This window comes from Porites lutea, chromosome 13, assembly GCF_958299795.1.
Source record: "Porites lutea chromosome 13, jaPorLute2.1, whole genome shotgun sequence".
Taxonomy (NCBI): domain Eukaryota; kingdom Metazoa; phylum Cnidaria; class Anthozoa; order Scleractinia; family Poritidae; genus Porites; species Porites lutea.
Window position 1 is genome coordinate 10,234,010 of NC_133213.1, and position 19,443 is coordinate 10,253,452.

Genomic DNA, 19,443 nt, shown 5'->3' on the forward strand with positions numbered 1-19,443 from the left:
TTCCCGACAAATCAAATTTCAGGATAAAGAGGGTCCACAATAGGGGTTCTCAAATCCCGCTTTCCCGCCTTTTTTTCTTCTGAATCCCGGCATCCCACTCTATTTTACGCCTGAATCCCGATCCCGCCCCATTTTTTTACGAGATTTTTGCTTGATTATTGAAATAGACGTTATACAAGACTTACCCTCTAACAATTGTCAGTTTTGATGGTCAAGGTTCTCAACATCACGATAAGCGACCGTAACTTTATTTTCTGTTTTGCTTATTTTTTCGTCCGCGCATCGGTACATTTTTACTTCGATATTTTACGAACCCCTGCATTTTTGGAGTTAGGTAAATGGATGTTTATAATCTGTCTGTCTCACGATGATTCGACTGCTTTGCTGCTAGTTTCCATCAAGCGATGAAGCCAATTCTGTCATTTGTTTATGTGGAGTGTAGGAAAATGTATATAAACACACAGGTTGTAAAGACTGAGAAAATGGTCTCTTTTATGAAAATATAAACCTGTTATTGAATCGAATAGCACGACCAAATGCGGAGACACTTCCAAGCAGGAAGTTTGCTTCTCCGTCCAAAGTGGCTACCCTTTGACGACTGAAGTGCAGGGCACAAAGTCCATTGATATCCCAGGTTACCGTATACACTGTATACAAGGATATTGAGGTCGTTGAATCTCAGACCTCTCTTGAGTTCTCTTGAACTCTTAAACTCAGGTTGACTCACCTGACTGTTTCTTTTACGACTTTCAAGGTCTTCACTTGCCTTGAAACAGGCGCTCTAAATTTTTCTTTCGGAAGAAACGCATTCCCACTGGCACCTTTTTCGTAATACAGAGTCACACAATTTATGATGTCTAACACATTGTCGTCATTGTCCACTTCCATCAGTAGTGCTGGTGTGGCCATACCGTGGCCAGACTTACTTAACAAACCCTCAGTCCAAAGAATCGTCCAGGTCCGAGAGGTCCGTCCAGGCAAAAGCAGAAAAGGTCAAATCCGTGACACTCATAGCTTGACTACAAAGGCGGTATACACACTAAAGAACCACTTTTTTTTTCAGTCAACGCTAATAAATTTTTTGTTAAGACTAAACTAAATTCTCGTATCCCAATATTTTTCCCTTGCGATTCTCGGATCCCATCCCCATAAAAACGGGAAATCCCGCTCCCGCTGGTTATTAAAATTCCCGCAGCTCGCTTCGGTTTTTAGCCCCCATCCCGAGCATCACCGCGAAAAATAGCCCAATCCCGCATCCCGCCAAACCTATTGTGGACCCTCGATAAAGCTAAGTAATTGATTTTCTGACGAATAAACTTCTTAAAGTATCGCATCTTCAAACAGTCAACAGTTTCATTGAAAATATCACATTTTACAAACACTTATAGAAATCCAAAAAATCCTGGTCTGAATAAGGTAAGCTAAGGTATCATCGTAAAGTTCAAGAATTATATTTAGAGATATAGAGTTAATTCGTATGTTAACTTATCTCTGAGCTTGCATGACAGGGCATTCCAATCATCTGAATTTGAGGCGTTATGTTAAAGTTATCATTGAAAGTATTATCTACGGAAACGAAACTGGAACCTGTTTGTTGTTGGCTGAGGTGCCAAAATATTTCAAAAAATCATATGCAAAATGATTTTTGGTGGCGACTTGAAGAATGCTTTTTAATCCTCTCCACGTTTTGGACCTTAAATTCTAAATACGTCCCTGGACATCGAACCATGACGCAAAAAGTTTAGGGTTAGAGGTAAGAGGAGGTTAGGTAAAATTGTTCCAGTCCTCTCGAAAAAGAGTTTTGGCAGACACATCTTTAAAGGTGGGCGCCTTTACTTTATGCTAAAGATTGTCGGTGTTAATGCTAGCGTATTTCCAACGGCTAATTGAATATGTCAACTGAAAAGTATTTACCTATCTACTTGTGGACTCCAGTGAGAATACCGATTAGTATTAATATTCTACACTTCCTTATTTGATATTCATTAAAGCAAGAAACGTCCGTGGAATGCCATTATCGGTGTATGTAAGGTCATTCAAAAATAAAGACAATTTTTGAAACTAACCTGTGAAATTCCTCGAACCTGTGGATATCTACTGACTACTAGTAGAAAACAGAGGTTTTGTTTCCGTTTAAACAAAGGTTGTTTTGTTGAAACTATAGGTGGATAGTTTGGTTGAAACTATACCTCTGACGTCTTTAAATTATTGACAAACATTTTTTTTATTTGACAGGTTTTTTTTATTATCCTCTTCGCCTTTCACTACAATATTTGCAACTAATTCAACACAGAAGTAATAACAACAACAACAACAACTTAGCATGTAGCAATCATAATTTCATGAAAAAAAAACACTCTCTGCGTGGCATAAATCTAGATTTTCGAACAGCAGAATTAAATGAGCAAGATCAAGTTTTCTTTTGTTCTTATGGGCTAAAGTTTAATGTGATAAAAACCTGCCAGCTTTTTCAATCTGAAGTGACAGTGGGTAAGGAAAGCTAATAAACTATTTATTGCTCAATAATTCTTTGTCCGCGTCAAGCCGACCATAAGAGGAGTTTTTCAAGATTTGTGGCCAATTTAATTCAATGAAAAAGTACAAGTCGTCAGCCGGGATGAACAAATCACGAGCGTACCTTGTTCAACCTTACCCTAGTTGAGCTTTTACAGTCACATTGAGTTCTGGAAGTCAAACTCTCCATTTTATGGGCGCACAAGGTAAGAAATGTAATCATTTCCATCAGATCAAGGTGAAGTTGTTTTTCAACTGATTTTTGGAAAACGAATAAACTAAATGTTGAAATTGTTGGCTAATATTTCGTCTTAATGGATGTGTCACGGTTGTCGGTCGTAGTTTATTCGGGGTCGATCAAACTAGGCTTTTAATTGCTGTACTTTCAAAATTCTGGTTCACTTTTCATCATGCAAGGGCGGGGAACTTAACGTAAAAGAGGAATTTACTTGTTGATACATAGCTTCTTATCAGTCAAATACTAGTGTCTCCCAAAGCATTCCGTTACTAACAACAAAATCGAACTTTGAAAAACTGTTAGGCTAACAAGTTTCAAAAACCGCAATTGTAATTCGTTTTAATCTTCTTCAAGTTTCTTTTGTAATCTTTTTTGTTTTGACCGGTACTTTTTTTATTTGTTCCATGCAATTTCCATGTGTAATTGCGCTTGCAGTTCTTCATGTTTGCCGTTTTATAAATTTCGCTGCGACACAGATCCTTTAATCCAGGCCCTGTTCAGAAGCACGCTCTTTTGAATAGGCGGTTTCAGTTTTTTCTTATCTGGTGCATAGTCTGACTGATCCCGCCTTGTTTCTAACCTGCGAATGCAGCCGTTTCTCTTTGCTCCTCGCAGAAAATGAATATGCGTGTAACGACCTGCCATTATGAAATAAGCGGAAAAAGTCAGATTTGCTCCGTTAAAACCCAACCCTCGAGAGCATAATCTACCCACCATTGTAACAAACAGCATTTTGGCAAGAGGTAAAATTCGCGCGTTGCCTACCGACCCCCCTATTACACTGTTTAGTGGCAAAATGCAACGCGCGCTTCATTAAAAATATCAGCTAGTAAATTAACAATTATTTCTCGAGCCCAAATGGGCTCTGAGTCAATAGCCCATTCGGCCTTTGGCCTCATCGATCATGGGCTATTGACTCAGAGGCAACGAGAGCGAGAGGAATAATTGTTTTAGTAAAATCCAACTAGTGGGTCAAAATATCGAGAGGAAACAACTTCAGGTTCAACTTCAAAGCGGGCGCTTTTCGCTACTAGTGGGCCATAACATATTGCCTAGTAGTTGCTCAACCAATCAGAACGCGGTATTGATAATAGAACACCAGCTGGATTTCACTAAAAAGTGAAATACGTTCCTGTAAGAATTTCAGTCGCAAACAAGCGTCAGGTGTGATGGGGGGGGGGGGGGGGGGGGGAGGGTTGGGTTGGGCGTTGGTCAGGGTTAGGGTTACAGTACCTCACCATGGATCCAACGCTGTGAGGGACAAGTTTTAAAGTTCTTTCGTGAAAAATCGTTAATTTGCAGTTTTCGCAAGGCCATCGCGAAAAATCGTTAATTTTGTAAATTTTGTTGTTCGCCGCTGGATACGTTTCGCTAGAAGGAACGTCTGCACTTCAACGACAGAAATTCCATACTGATGACGTACAATCTGTCCGGAATCTGGTCAGGAGCTCTGATTGGTCGACCTAGTAGTTATATTGTTTTAGCTATTGTTTACGAATGACAGACAAAGGCAAAAGGCCCCAAAGGTCAGGGTCGAAAACGTGTTGAACCTATTTCAAAAAGGTCAATATTTCTGCAGAATATAGGCGAGTCTTTGTTTACACTTTTTGCCTCATTAACATATACTTATCACTATCAGATGACACTAATAAAATAAAAACTCTGAATATTGAAAGGGTATAACAGTTTCATTTCTCTCTGAAAATTTGAGCCCAATGCACCGGATGGTTTCGGAAAAATTCTCTTCTGAAAAATCGAAATTTTTGAAAGAATGTATAGCTCATTAACTTTTTTGCCACAAAGCAATTTCGCAGGTTTTGAAGGGTGATATTTCCTTCAATATTGCTTGCAAAGAGCTGAAAATTGCACAAATTGCTCAACTTAATCAGCTCTTTCGACTTTTGCATTCATTTCATATATAAGGCCACGGCGTCCATGAGTCAAGTCGTATGCTAATGAGAAAAAATGTAAAAATTGACGTCAGCAAAGATTCGCCTTTAAAAAGGAATCTGAGTAGAACACAAAACTTTGAATTACCATAATTAATCGACAAGGAGCAACATAAAATCAAAGAAATTTACATTTGGAACCCCATGACTACCGGATTTATCAGGTCAACATTGATTTACATCATCAGTACAGAATATGGAATTTCTGTCTCTGAGGCGCAGACGTTTCTCCTGGCGAAACGTCCCAAGCGGCAAGGAGAAAGGAGAAACGGCTGCATTCACGAGCTACTTTGTTTTTAACGCAGTCCTGGGTTGAAGCGATTCCTTAGAGGAAGTTTGTATTTCCACACGAGTTTTTAAGTCGTGATAACTTGATTTTTCATTTCATTTCTGATCATCCATTCATTATTTTATTATATTGATCAATCAGTATTTATAATTTTTATTTTTCAATGCCCAATAACAGCAAAAGCTAGTCTAGCTTTTAAATGAATAATCCTGTGTAAAATGACAAACTGGGCTCTTCCTGGTCGCATAGTTGCCCTAGTTTCCAGATTTTGTCAGCCTCATCAGGAGTAGCCTGCGTGGCAAGCGTTTGAAAGGGAAGGGAACGGGAGTTTTAGGCGCGAGAGAAACGCGAGGGGCCGGGGCGCGCGAGGAGGGAGGGAAGTAAACGCCTGCCAGGAAACCATTGTTTTCGCCGTCCCGCTTACTAATTATGTATGCAAAAATAACGGAACTGCAATGACTGGCTGTCAAATAAGACTGGCAGCGATACAGTTATTTTAGCTTTGGTTTTCCTAAAACAAGAAATCTGAAATGGAGGTACACACTATAAGAAAAAAGTCCAAATGCGGTCGTCCGTTGGAAGAAGAAAGTTGCATTGATGCGTGGCTTGTTATATAAAATCCAGCATAAATCTATTACGTCGTTTGCTGAAGGAAACATGGTGGACGTCGCAACTTGCAGGCAATGTTTGTCTCAGAAAAATTTAAATCACTTTGCTGGCTCTCGAATTGGATCCAGCGGAGCATACAAAAGAAGAGCTGAACTTCGAAGATCTACAAGAGTTCTGCAATCAATTATTAAAGTAGGTTCTTGGCGGCTTTATAACGTCTATAACCAGCAAGACCAAAAAGGCGCCTTAAACAACTTGGTCGTTGATAAAGCGTAGCTTGCGTGGTAGGCGTTTGAGGTTAAACAGAAGATAACAAGCCACAGCTGGCAGCATGATGTTTCTTTTCTTTCTTCTTGTGAATAAAAGTAGCCATTGGGAGATGAGACTTCCGAAAACCAGTCAGTAACTCACCCAGCTGACAGATATTTTCCTTCATACGGTTCCTTTAACTGTCTTCTTCTATACCCATCTTTCAAACTGAAATTGATATCTTCAGTTTCTAATTCTAACGATTAATTCCACACGTAAGGCTGTGATTGATATGTTTTGAAGACTGACCAATCAGGATTTTAACATTCGCCTGGTGGATGTTAAAAACGAGAAATACAATGGTCTCCTGGCAAGCGTTTCCTTCCCTCCGTCCTCGCGCGCTTTTCGCGTTCCTCTCGCGCCTAAAACTACCTTTACTTTCGCCTCCCACGCACGGGGATTCATGATCGGCTCCTTGGTATTTCATTAAAGGCTTTATATATACCCCTACTGAGTCACAGCTACAGTCAAATCCCTACTTCAATCAAGCCACAGACACAAAGAATACTTGGTGGTCTTGGTGATGTTTTCTATTAAAAGAAAAAAAAAAAAAAAAAAAAACTACTGGAATATAAAAATTCAAACTCGATCATCCCTGTTATTTGAAATCTGGAGTGCCCAGGCCCACCCGTAAGCTAACACCCCAAAGGAAGGAACTAAATACTGTCAGTACATTGGGACTGCAGGTATTTCATAAGACAATAACAATGGTTGAGATCACACAAGAGACTTTACTATGGTAAAAAGGGCTTTACTATGATAAGTCTCGTAACGTCTTCTTTACCGTTGTAAACCTGACGGGTCCACTTAAAAAGGCATTTGAAACTTTCCAGGCGTGTTTTCTCGCGTGATCGGTAACGTGAGAGTGAAAAGTAAAACAAATGATGACAGTGCTATGAGAGCTGACTAAATTGAAATTACTGAACTGTAACTTCCTGAGCGTGACCCTCACAAGTGTACAAAGATGATTCAATGTGAGAGAGGATTGTTTTCTGTTGTGAGCATTTTGCTTTTAATTCTGCTGCTCAGACGAGCAAGAAGAATGCGCTCCCTTATTACCTACCTTGGTTTCGAATACGAAGTTAGTGAAGATATTTTACTGACAGGTTCATTGATTACCCATCGAAGACGTACTCTTAGAGACCGCTTAGAGAAAGAGCGGCATTGCGAAGGCAAGCGTAGGTTTACCTCGACCCCAAGAATGGTTTGAAGAAATGTACAGAAACAGAAACCTTGAAGCACTGTGGAAAAAGCAATCACCGATGTTCTAAAGCTATTCTGTTATGCGACCCTCTTTGAAACTACTTTCCTCAAAAATCATGACAAACTGTCAACAAAACAAACAAAGTTTAGATAGACTAGAGATATACCCACCTATTTTTTTTGGTAACCAGATGGTTATCGGTGATGGGTCATCTTTGTTCTTTCCGCGGTAGTCATGGAAATTAACCAGGGTAGAGTTTACCATAGTAAACTGAAAAATACCGGTCACACTTACGGCGCCGTTTACCATGGTAAAGTTGAGTTTACTATAGTAAACTTTCTCTAGTATGACCTCAACCAATGTTTTCTTACTGCGGCCCAACAACTAATTTGCGCTAGCTCTATGCTTAGTGCACTTAAACAAGTTTACCCTTACGCAGCTTTGTTTTGTATAACAATTCCTCCAAGCCCCCCACCCCCGCCCCCCACCTCTATAAATTAGCAAATAGTTTTAAACCGCTCGATATATATATATATATATTTAAAAAAAAAAAATAAGATTCTTGAGATTAACGTTCCTTTTATATGACCTTTTAGTTTTAAGATTATTGATTCATTGTAACGAAGTAAAATAAAGGCTACAATTCGTTAATATTTGGTCAAAAATTTTGTGTTTTCAAGTGAGAGCCTCTCATTATTCAGGGTATTGTCTCCAAGTTTCATATTTTCGTGCACAACAAAGCTAGCAATTTTGCATATTTCAAATGCATTGTTAGTTACTGCTATTCCCGTGAAAATGAAACTTGGAGACAATACCTTGAATAATGATAGGCTTTCACTTGTAATGACGAAACTTCCGATAAAAAATTAACGCATTGTAGCCCTTATTTTACTGCCTTGCAATATATCAATAATCCTGAAACTAAAAGGTCATGTAAAAGGAAGGTTGATCTCAAGAATCCTAATTTTTTGAAAAAAATCTATGGAGCGGTTTAAAAATTATTTGCTAATTCGTTAAAGAAGACCAAAATGTTTATAGAAAACCGTGAACAAAAGCGCTTCGATACATACTAATCAAACCCTTCTTTCTAGCAATCGGCTGGAGCTAACTCCATGATCTTTCACACACGTTTTTAAAAAGATTTTCTACAGATAACGGCCAAACATTAAGATTGTCCATTTTTTACTGTTTCAAACCATGAAAACTTTATCCCAAAATATCTCGATCACGCTTTTGCAGATTTCCCTTAAACTTTATGAAGGAAAAAGCTCCCGTGAATAATTTTGGAAAAACAGCTCCCAGTGCCGAGAAATAATGCTGTCAACTCCGATGAAGTTGCAACCCTGATCATAACAAATTTTCAACTCTATCTAATACAACTGTGGTGGCAGTTTTTTTAAATCTTCGTCTATAGCGACGTAGTTTATGCTCAAACTTGGAAGGCATTTACCATGAAAAACTGTATCGAGCCACCTTAAATCTAGGTTTCACTCTTTTAGATCCCAAGCATTACGCGTATTTTCACATGGTTTCCGTAGTGTAGTGGTTATCACGTCCGCCTAACACGCAAAAGGTCGCTAGTTCAAATCTGGCCGGAAACACTTTACTTTTTGCTTTAAATTAGGCAAATTCAGTACAAATTACTCAACCATGAGGGGATGGGTTTTGACTAAATAACAGTTAAATTTTAATTTAATAAAGTTGAATTACTTACTTTGAAGTAGTCTTTTGTCGCTTCTAATCATTTCTGCAGATCGACTTCTGAATCAAAACAAAGCATGTTTCCAGGCTACAGCACAATAAATACACGGCAGAAATGACCAGAAACGACAAGAGACTGCTTCAATGTAACCTTTATTTAGTCGAAACTCATGTTTCCTATAGCTCATGGTGAAAGCCGAACTAAGGGAGACCAGGAGCCCAGGAGAGACAAACTGGTATTTCGCTATTGAAGTCTGGGCCTGTGCATGGGCTATAGGAAAACAGGCATTGGGCTTGGACTAAATTAAAGTTAAATTTTTATTTGATAATCTTGTATGTAGAGTTTACGTGCTGAAAAAATTACGCATTTTCGTATTCTTATTCTAGAATACGATGAATCAAACGCACCCTTCAAATCAAACGTTCAAGGTTAAAAAAAAAAGCATTTCAAGCATTCATCTTAATCCGAAAACCAAAAGAATCTCCCCGGCGGGGAATCGAACCCCGGTCTCCCGCGTGACAGGCGGGGATACTCACCACTATACTACCGAGGAATTGAATGCGTTAATTTTAGGCTTAGGGTTATGAATGGGGAAACGCACCATCTCACTTTAAAGTAAAATAACTTGAAGATCGTCTTAACTATGACCGCTGAACTTACCCCTTTTCCTAGAGAAAGTGGAACAATTTACAACGGGTTTTTTGACACTATCAACCCCCCCCCCTCCCTCCCTCCCTCTATCCCCGGGTCGCAGGGAGCAAAACAAGCCCGGTCTGAATAGGAATTAACAACTCAGCATTCTCAGTTATCTTTGTTCATATCCGAAACTCTTAAAAAAAGGATATCAAATGATTATATCAAAGCTAAACGAAAGTGTCATTTGTTTTGGGTCATTTCTGATAATTCAGGAGTTAAACAAGAGACTATGACTGTTATACAAAATGTTTAAGTTTCAATTCTTCTTCATTCTGACCATCGAAACTCGAAGACAGAAACTTATAGTTAAAGTGTAGTGGTAAAAGTTTCCTGTCAAACATCTGCGGTAAATTGTTCCAACATTATGGGAAAAAGGGGTAAGTTTCGCGGTCATAGTTAAGACATAGTTCATTTTAAAATTAGATGGGGCGTTTCCCCATTATATATCCCATCTCAATTCCTCGGTAGTATAGTGGTGAGTATCCCCGCCTGTCACACGGGAGACCGGGGTTCGATTCGCCGCCGTTGAGATTCTTTTGTTTCTCGGATTTAGATAAATGTATGAAAACCTTTTTCTTTCTTTCTTTTTTTTTTTTAATTTTAACCCTGACGTTTGATATGAAGGGTGCGTTTGATAGATCGCATTCCGAAATAAGGTTGTACTTAAAATTTATCTTTCAAATCTTCTCTAGCGTAATTTTTTGACCACGCTCACGTTACATATTAAATATAAATTTAACTTTAATTTAGCTGAAGCCTTATGCATGTTTTCTATAGTCCATGCACAAGCCCAGACTTCAATAGCGAAATACCATTTGTCTTTTCTTGGCTCCTGGTCTCTCTTAGTTCGGCTCTCACCAAGGGCTAAAGAAACATGGGTTTCCACCAAATAAAAGTTACAGTGAGGCATTCTTTCGTCGTTTCTGGCCATTTCTTCCCGTACTTTTCTTGTAGAAAGCCTGGAAATATGCTTTGTTTTTTTTCAGAAGTCGATCGCCAGAAATGACTACAAACGACAAAAGACTACTTCAAAGTAAGTTATTCAACTATATTACATAAAAATTTAACTTTCTTTAGTCTAAACTCATGCTCTCACCGTAAGTGAACTACTTTCTCCGCTTATTTGTTTCAAGGAAAGAAAAAAGTAAAATGTTTCCAGCCAGATTTGAACTGGCGACCTTCCGCGTGTTAGGCGGACGTGATAACCACTACATCACGGAAACTACCGTATATAACAAGGGTAAAGTTCGAGGAATAATCGGTATCTTATCCCTCGGACGTACACGCAAATTCATAGCCCTACTGTGATACAAGGGGGGTGTGGGGGAGGGTGGATGGAACCCCTCCCCGGAGTTTTTGATATGTTGCAGTATTTTGAAACGATTTTACCTTTAGTGGAAAACCTTTGATCCTTCTTAACAAGGTGAGGTATAGTTTAGAGTTTGTGGCACTGCTGGAGGCCTTTGACGTCACCAATAATGGCTGCCATTTTGGTTTTTAGCAAGAATTAGAAATCTGGTTAAAAACACGAAAAATGGCATTTTCTTGTGCTTTACATGAAAAGTAACAAATAAATAAGCACTTTGTATGATTTAAGCCACAAGAAGACAGAAAGATACGATATTTTTCGCTTTTCTAAGGTGAACACTAAGTTTTTGGCGTCGGGAACAGGCTCTTAGGAGTCAAATGAATTAGGCGAGAGCAAAATTGCCGGTGAACTTCGCCCCAGGCCATGTAAGACTTAGTTTTTTTTCTGGTGTGAAGTCAGGATCTACGTTGCTCTGCCGACCGTGTAAATCTAAATCTGGGAACTTGAATAAGACGAGTGTAAGAGAAAAGTCCAGGGGTGTGTATCTGCCAATAGGCTGAGTTTTTCCCAAGTTATTCGATGATCTTTGGCTTGTGTTAAACGTCAGAAGATTATGCGTAGTTGTGGTAGTCTTGTCAGTGCCGCGAAACTCGTGTGTGATTGTGTGATTTTGTCATGTATGGCCAGCCGAAATATTGTTCTGAAAAAGTAATATATATATACGTCGTTATGACCAGCTTTGATTTGGACTTCTTATTTTTTGGATCGATAGGGTTCATTTTCTTTTACGTATAGGGGTCCGTTGCGCGAGCTTCGCGGGCGCGGACGCTCTGCTAAAAGGAAGGAAATCAAGCAAGTGTAAGAAATATCTTTGTAAATCCAAAAATACGGAAAAATCGATATTTTTTAGTGTGAAGCCCAATTTTAAAAGTGATATTCAGAACATTTTTAACCGCCTTTTACATTTTCACGCTCGACGAAAGGATCAAAGATTGCCGGGCTTTTCCTTAACGGAATAAGTCTTAAGTTTGAAATTTGGTGAATGGGAACCATTTTTTTTTGGTTTGAAAAATACGTGTACATTGTGTGCTTGAAAATGGCGCATCTTAGGAGAGTGATGTATTATTTCGAGACCTTGTTGTTCTTATGCAAAGTTGTATTTTGCAAGTCTAATTTCCATAAGAATAAGAAGACAAAAGAGGTTTGTATCAGAACAAGGTCAACCTCGGCCTCACGCTCAATTGAAGGCTAGGTTACTACAGTGGAACCCCGCCTTACGACCACCCCGTTTATAAGACCACCTCGTTATTACGGCCATATTCTTTCAAACCAAACGTAAAAACCATTGAGTCATTTTATTATTTTGAAGACCCCGCTAATGCGACAACCTCGTTATTACGGCCAGGATTTTATGGCCCAACGGTGGTCGCATTAACGGGGTTCCACTGTAACTGAACATTGAAAAATGGTCTATTCTTGAGGCTACATTACTCGGTCCATTATTACCGCCACGCAAATCTTCCTATTGTTATTTTGACGCTTTGTGAAATATGTTTTTCCTTCGCAAATTTGCGCAATACCCCGCTAGCCTTATATATCCTTATTCATCCGGCGCCTGTTTTATCTTACATAGATTCAAATCAAATAAAACAAATAAACAGTAGAGAATTTGTTAACAGTGGTTTCCGTAGTGTAGTGGTTATCACGTCCGCCCCACACGCGGAAGTTCACCAGTTCAATTCTGGCCGGAAACAAAGCTTTAGTTGTTTTTTCTTTGTTTTTCCTTTCGTTTGTTTTATTTTTTCCTGTTTGTTTGTTTGGTTGCTTTTTCTCCATACTTCACGTCTTCTTTCCATGACAGCAAAACGGGTACTCGCATTTAGTGAGATACTGAAGCTTGATTCATGACTGGCCGTGTAATGTGTTTTTGTAAGGAAAGATGGGCAAAGTCAGCATTCTTGTGTACCCTTTATGAGGCTAACTTGTTGCGACCTTGCAACATCCCATACAGCGCTGCAATAATCGACGTGTGACTCGATAAGACCACTGTATATTTTAATTGCTGTTCGCATTGAAACAAATTGACTAACCCACTTAAGAGCACGGATACCAGAGGATACTTGTTGAAAGATGTCATGAATGTGGGTCTTCCACGAGAGATTTTCATTAATGGTAAGTCCGAGAGATCTGCTTTGATTTTTTTCGGTTTGTTTTGACGCCGTCTATATGAATGTTCATTGTGTAGTCATTTAGGGACTGTAGTGTATGCCTGGAGCTAATAACCATAAACTCTGTTTTGGCGATATTGAGATATATTTCAGGTCACTATTGATTTGGGAACAAGGTCAGGTATAGTAGCTGCAGGAAATGTGACATTAGTGTCGTTGGCATACATTCTAGGAGATCCCGCATTCAAACAATTCGGTAGATCATTTACATAGATCAAGAAAAGAAGAGGACCGATTATTGACCTTTGAGGTACGCCACAATTTAGAGAGCTCGCGCTAGATAGATGATTGTTTACATTACCTTTGCTTCCCGTTAGTTAGGTAAGATTTAAACCATTCCAGGGCGTCTTGATCAACGCCGTACTTTTTAAGTTTATTAAGAATTATCTCGTGGTCAATAGAGTCGAAGGCCTTCAAATCAACAACGACTACACCATTAGGAAGACCTCTATCAATACTGACACACCAGCTATCGTTTCTCTCCAGTGTTGGCCGCTGTTTAATAAACCATTTTCATTCAGATAGTGATATGTTTGGTCATAGTTCATTTTTTCGGATATTTGGGCTACGGTAGGAATAACAGAATTATATAGGTCGATACTAGCAGAGTGATCACTTATACCAATATTAATAACACCTGACTTTGATATCGATCTTATCTGAGGAATTTGTTAGGCATAAATTGATCAGGGTACTGAAATCTTGCGTGACTCGAGTTATTTCTAAAATAAGTTGAGTCAGATCATAAATATCGATGATATTTAAAACGTAAGAAGAGTTGTTACTGACAACCTTAGATAATAAATTACAATTTAAGTCACCCATAAGATATAGCTCCAGGTTTTCTGCGTCAATTTTGTCAATAATTCTTTCAAAGACTGAAAAGAGGTCAGGAGATAATTGTGGTGGTCTGTACCAGGTAGACACGACGGAAGGCTTTGAGCGGGGTTAGCGATTTTAGTAGTGAGACATTTAAGATTACTCGGGCTAAGATCAGCCCGATCAAGACTAGTTTAGTGATGGTCAGTTACTATGGTTTCGAGATGTGACATCATGTTCTTTTTTTCAACTTGTCTCAACAATGAAAATGTATCTTGCGGATAAAGCGATGCAAAGTATACTTATCCATGTGTTATTTTACGTGCCAAGCGCAGAAAATTATCAATACTCGTGTCTGAGGGTTAAATTTTATTAAGTTTTCGGGGCTCATTAGGCCGAAGGGGTGGAGTGAAGCCCCCTGGGGCATTGCTACTCCTTTCCTTGCAGGATGCTCTTGTCCTCCAAACCAAAGGGTTATCCCTAGGATATGGCCATGTCCCCATTTACACACTTGGGTGAAGAGACAATGCGGTAACTCGGTCATTTATGCCACCAGTCGGCAAGCACCAGAAGCACTACGCCGGGCACTACACCATGACCTCTTACTTCGCGATTTCCTCTCCATTTATCTTTATATCATGTGGAAAGAGCCTCAAGTACTCAAACAAAAGATGCTGGACATTTCATCTTTTCTTTCCTTTTATTCGGCGTCGTTTTAATTATTTATTATGATGTATTCGAATTATTTTTTATAATAAATAGTTTATTTTTCTTTATTTTATTAGCACCCTTATTAGAAAAAATAAGTTGAATGACAATTTTCTAGATGAGATCAAGAACCATACAGTTGACAAATCGGGGCAAAAAAATCAAACCAAAAAACTTTCTTATTTGAAATGTTTTAGCTTGAGTATACTGCTTTTACATATGCTCTTTTATAGAAAGTTTATAACTTAGCTTTCAGAAGCGTGTTTAGAATATTAAATTAACATGATTACATAGAGTGTCCCCGTGGTTTATCGTTCCTAAAAACAAACACTTTTACATGACAAGTGCCGCTGGTAAAGTACAATAATGCAATTTAAAGCTACTCCCTTTTATTTTTTTCTATTTTTTTTTCTGGAACGCAACTACTGCGGGTGACATTCAAATGTATAGCTAAGTCATGTCTTTCGTTTTCCTGAAAATCACAGTACTAATCATTTCACAAAGACAAATATTGTCAAAGGCAAACAGAACAATTTCAGTCTCCCCTATAACAATGTTTTTCTCATAGTCTTTCTCTTGATATCATGGAAAAATTGCATTCAACCTTACTTGAGCAGGCTCTGTTCAGTTTCGGTGTTGTTGCCGTTAAGGTTTAATTTGCTCGTTATAAAATGTTATCTATAACATTATGCAACTGAAATTTTCTTAAAAGGAACAAGGCTTACAAAAGTTGCCAGAGAGTTGATTCAAATCGAAAAAGTTGCCAGAAAGTTGCCAACGGCTTGTGGCTAAGGCTACCACTGGTAGCCTTAGCCACAAGCCTCAGTGTCTATTTTTGTCAGTGTTTTGCAATACACCTGATTTTCCCTTTTTCTTTGTTTTTACGTACCTAATAATCACTCTCCACATAATCAAGAGCTTTCAAACTTTGCCTTAAAGACCAAGCTTTCATTTGCAGTTAGATGCAGACACTTTAGAAGAAAACGTTTTCTACCTTTGTTGTTGTTGTTGTTGTTGTTGTTTCTAAGCTCCGGTTTGGAGAACCCTGAAGCCGAACAGTTCATGCACAGCAATCGTTATGCACTTGTTTCTGAATGGATGAAAATATTCTCATGCAGTGGTACTATACTTGTCTGCTACACCACCATTTTTAATGAACGGCTGTGACAGCCTAGTGCTGTACTTACTTTCCTGAATTTCGTTACAAACTTTTCTTTGAGCACTGGGCATACAAGGATTAACTCACAGTCGGTACTTAGCTGGTAATGTTCGATATTAGTTAAAGAAGTAATTGGTTCAGTATTTCCACAGCAGTTTCCGTAGTGTAGTGGTAAATTTATCACGTCCGCCCAACACGCGGAAGGTCGCCAGTTCAGTTAGTCTGGCTGGAAACAAGACGGTCTTTTTTTAGTTGTTTCGTTGTGTTTGTTCGTTTGTTTCCTTTTTCCTTGTTTGATTGCTTGCATTAAGAGTCCGACTCTGATTCTGACAGCTGATCACTCAACTCTCCTATTTCTCCCAGGTTTTTTATACAAAATAAAGAACTTCTTTTTTTCTTCTGTGGGTGAACCTCTACATGATCACGGACACATGTTTGCATAACCCTCCCCCTTTTAACGGCCCATTTTTCATGACCCCTCCCTTTTATGCAGTCTCAAAAAGTTGTGACTCTCCCTCTGTTTCCACCCCCGCTCCTCCCCCCTGCTAATTTCTGACAAGTCCCTAAGTTTACGTGACCGATACTGAAGCTTAATTCATGACTGGCCGTATAATGTGTTTAACAAAAGATAGGCGAAGTCGACATACTTGTGCACCCTCCACAGAGGCTAAGTTGTGTCCACTTTGCAGTTATCCGGCATTGTACTCCGCCGAAATTAATTAGCATTGAACTCAAAACCTTAAATTTTATTATGGTGATGGGGCTCATTAGCGCGAAGCTCCCAGGGGCATTGCTACCCCCTCCCTAGTAGGATGCTATTGTCCATCAAAGGGTTAACCCCAGTGCATGGATAATATAAACTTAATGTCAGATCCCGAGGGAAATAGTTAGTTTTGTTTTCCCGAGAGTCCTGATATTTCCCGAGACGAAGTCGAGGGAAACATCAGGACTCGAGGGTAAACAAAACTAACTGGTTTCCCGAGGGACCTGACATTAAGTGTTTTGTTATATATCTAGGCTTTCGCTTCAACGGCAACAAAAGAATAACCGGAGGGAACCAAAACAGTCGACTTGGGCTTGTAACAACACAAATTTAATTCTCAAAACCACTGATCATGACTGAAAGGTGGTTTTCAGTGGGGCCGTCATGAAATATGAAATGAAATAATTTCATGAAATAATTTCAAAGCAAAGTTTGGCTTTTTTTGTCGCTGCCGGTATGGCATTTTCTGTTTTTGTTTTGTGTTTTTTTCTGTTGTTTCGTCGGTAGAAAGCTCGCGAAATCTACTTTGCCGCTTTGTCCGAGAAAAATTTCGTTGTTTTCTATATAAGGTCATACTAAGGTACATGAGCTGATAACCGAGATAGAGTGAACCGATCAGAACTCTAGAAATGCCTTATCCGAGGTTGGAAATTGAATAATTGTCCCTATTAATACGCTTGACTGAAGAGACAATTTGGTATTGTTTACGAACTCAGTTATTTATGCCACCACTTGACAAACACTACGCTGTCACCTGTTACTTCATGAAACCCTCTCAATTTTTTTATATATCATGTCAAAAGAGCCTAAAGCACTGAAATAAAAGACGCTGGACGTTTCTTCTTTTGTTTTCTTTTATTTGGTGTCGTTTTAAATATTTATCACGAATTAGTAGAATTGTTTTTTTGTTATAAAAAGTTTATTTTACTTTATTTCATCGGCACCTTTGCTGGGAAAAATAAGCCAGAACTTTCCAGATGAGATTACGAAATACAGTTGACAAATCGGCCCAACAAAACCAAACAAAACTAACTTTCTTATTTGGAATAGTCTTGCTTGTGTATTTGCTTTCACTCATGATTTTTCATAAAAAAGGTTATACCTTAGCTTTTTGAAAGAAACGTCTTTAGAATATTTAATTATCATGATTATAGAGTGTCGTAGTTTACCGTTTCTAAAAACAAACCCTAGTGTTTAATTAATAAGCGCTGTGCTGACTAGTAAACATCATTCTAATGGCATTGTTGTTTTGGTACGATAAAATTGACCTTAATTTAGAAGATCAAGTAATGACTGTAATCTAACTAAATTACATCCCACCCAATGTCACGGATCAGGAGGGAATATTATCAATCAATTAATTATTAACAACACCGATAACATAACAAGAACAATAACTTTGACGTCTATCGTTAATGGTAACCCTTGAACTATTGTAAAGTTAATGAATTATTGAACGTCGACCTTCCTTAACAGCATTGCGCGTTAAAATGAGGTAGAAACCAACATGGTCACGTTTCAGGTGCGCCTTTGAAATGTCCTCTTTATTTTGTTTTCTTTTTTTTTTTTCTATTCCCTTGGTTAATCAGAGGTGATTATTTCTTCCGAACAGTTTATATTGGCATTACTCTGTCTTATTCCCGCCTACAAATGCCAAGGTGGAGGTGGAGGTGATGAAGGAGGTATTTATCCATAGCTTTATAATGTATTTATCTATTCGTTTTTACGAAAATGAACCTGACGAAATTTGCAGTTATTTGAGTGAAAAAGGGTCCAAGGGCAGGTTTTTTGCTCCCAACCAGCTCGAAAATCACACCAGTCAGGGGAAAGAAAGGGGAAAACCAAAGAGCGAGGAACACTCTTTTAGATTGACGGAAGAGGTCCATTTCAAAACTCCGGCTAGATATATATTTCTTATCTTTAGTCAAACTAACTCATTGCTTCTGACTTTATTTACGACGCTATTTATTTCAACGGGATCACCTTTCTATGGTCGCATAAGGACGATTCAGTAAACAAGAGACTTTATCCCTTTTGTTTGTTTTATTTTTCCTTTTCATGTGGAAATATTCAAATGTTGATATTCATGCTACATAGCCTGCCAGCAAGCTCTTGTTTGTTTTATTTTTCCTTTTCATGTGGAAATATTCAAATGTTGATATTCATGCTACATAGCCTGCCAGCAAGCTCTCCTATTTCGGCGAGTGAAGCGAGTCTCGCGAGAACGCGCGAGCGAGCGGCGAAGCCGCGAGGGGGCAAAGGAAAGGAGAGCTTGCAACGATCTCTCATAAAATTTCATTTGTACTTCGCCCAGACGAAGGGAAATACCATTGGCTGAAAAATGACGTTCCCGAAATCAAAGTTGATTGATAACAGGCCAAGCGGGCACCCGCTTCGTCTGTGTGTCAAATTTGGTTCTCAGGGGGATCAGATTGGTACCGAGAACTTGTTTCAGCCCTCAAAGTAGACGGGCTCGTTTGATGTAATTCTCGCAAAGAGAATATTACGAGCCGAGGATAAGTCGGACCGAGTTTGTAGTTCTTGTGGAAGGAAAATGAAAACCCTTCATCAGTTGTATTCGTTTGTGTCAAGCGCCTTGTTTGGTACTGAAAACCGGGAGCGTGAAAGTGAAGAGTGAGTCAAGCGCTGTCTTCCACCGTCGGTTTCTTCGCTCGATTGAATTCTACTGGGTAGAAAAATTCAGAAACATGTACTTGACCGTAAAGAAGGAAAAGAGAAAGAGTTGGAAGCAACTGGAGTAAAACTTAAGAGAACCAGTGCAGAAAAACGCTATTCTCCAGTTCCAGACGAACAAATATCTGATGTTTTTGTTGGTGATTGCGATGGGGAGTAGTCTTCTACAATGCAGTATGGACGACTTTTCAAATGTAAACGAAACAAGAATCAAAGTAGTGAGTTCTTATTCGAGTGTACACGTTGAAGTTCG

General features: G+C 38.9%; 1 protein-coding gene and 4 non-coding genes across 5 annotated transcripts in view; 2 read left to right on the plus strand and 3 right to left on the minus strand.

The window, feature by feature from the left end:
• The window catches only part of LOC140922344 (uncharacterized), a 45,874-nt gene extending 44,965 nt beyond the window's left edge, over positions 1–909 (minus strand). Inside the window, exon 1 of the mRNA XM_073372335.1 lies at positions 728–909. Coding sequence (XP_073228436.1) covers positions 728–909 — 182 coding nt within the window. The remainder of the gene's footprint in view (positions 1–727) is intronic.
• A 7,731-nt stretch (positions 910–8,640) lies between these two features.
• On the plus strand, positions 8,641–8,713 carry Trnav-aac (transfer RNA valine (anticodon AAC)). The gene has a single exon. It is a non-coding gene; the product is annotated as a tRNA-Val (tRNA).
• Positions 8,714–9,295: 582 nt separating this feature from the next.
• On the minus strand, positions 9,296–9,367 carry Trnad-guc (transfer RNA aspartic acid (anticodon GUC)). The gene has a single exon. It is a non-coding gene; the product is annotated as a tRNA-Asp (tRNA).
• A 1,293-nt stretch (positions 9,368–10,660) lies between these two features.
• On the minus strand, positions 10,661–10,733 carry Trnav-aac (transfer RNA valine (anticodon AAC)). Its single transcript has one exon. It is a non-coding gene; the product is annotated as a tRNA-Val (tRNA).
• A 1,767-nt stretch (positions 10,734–12,500) lies between these two features.
• Positions 12,501–12,573, plus strand: Trnav-cac (transfer RNA valine (anticodon CAC)). The gene has a single exon. It is a non-coding gene; the product is annotated as a tRNA-Val (tRNA).
• The last annotated feature ends 6,870 nt before the right edge of the window (positions 12,574–19,443 follow it).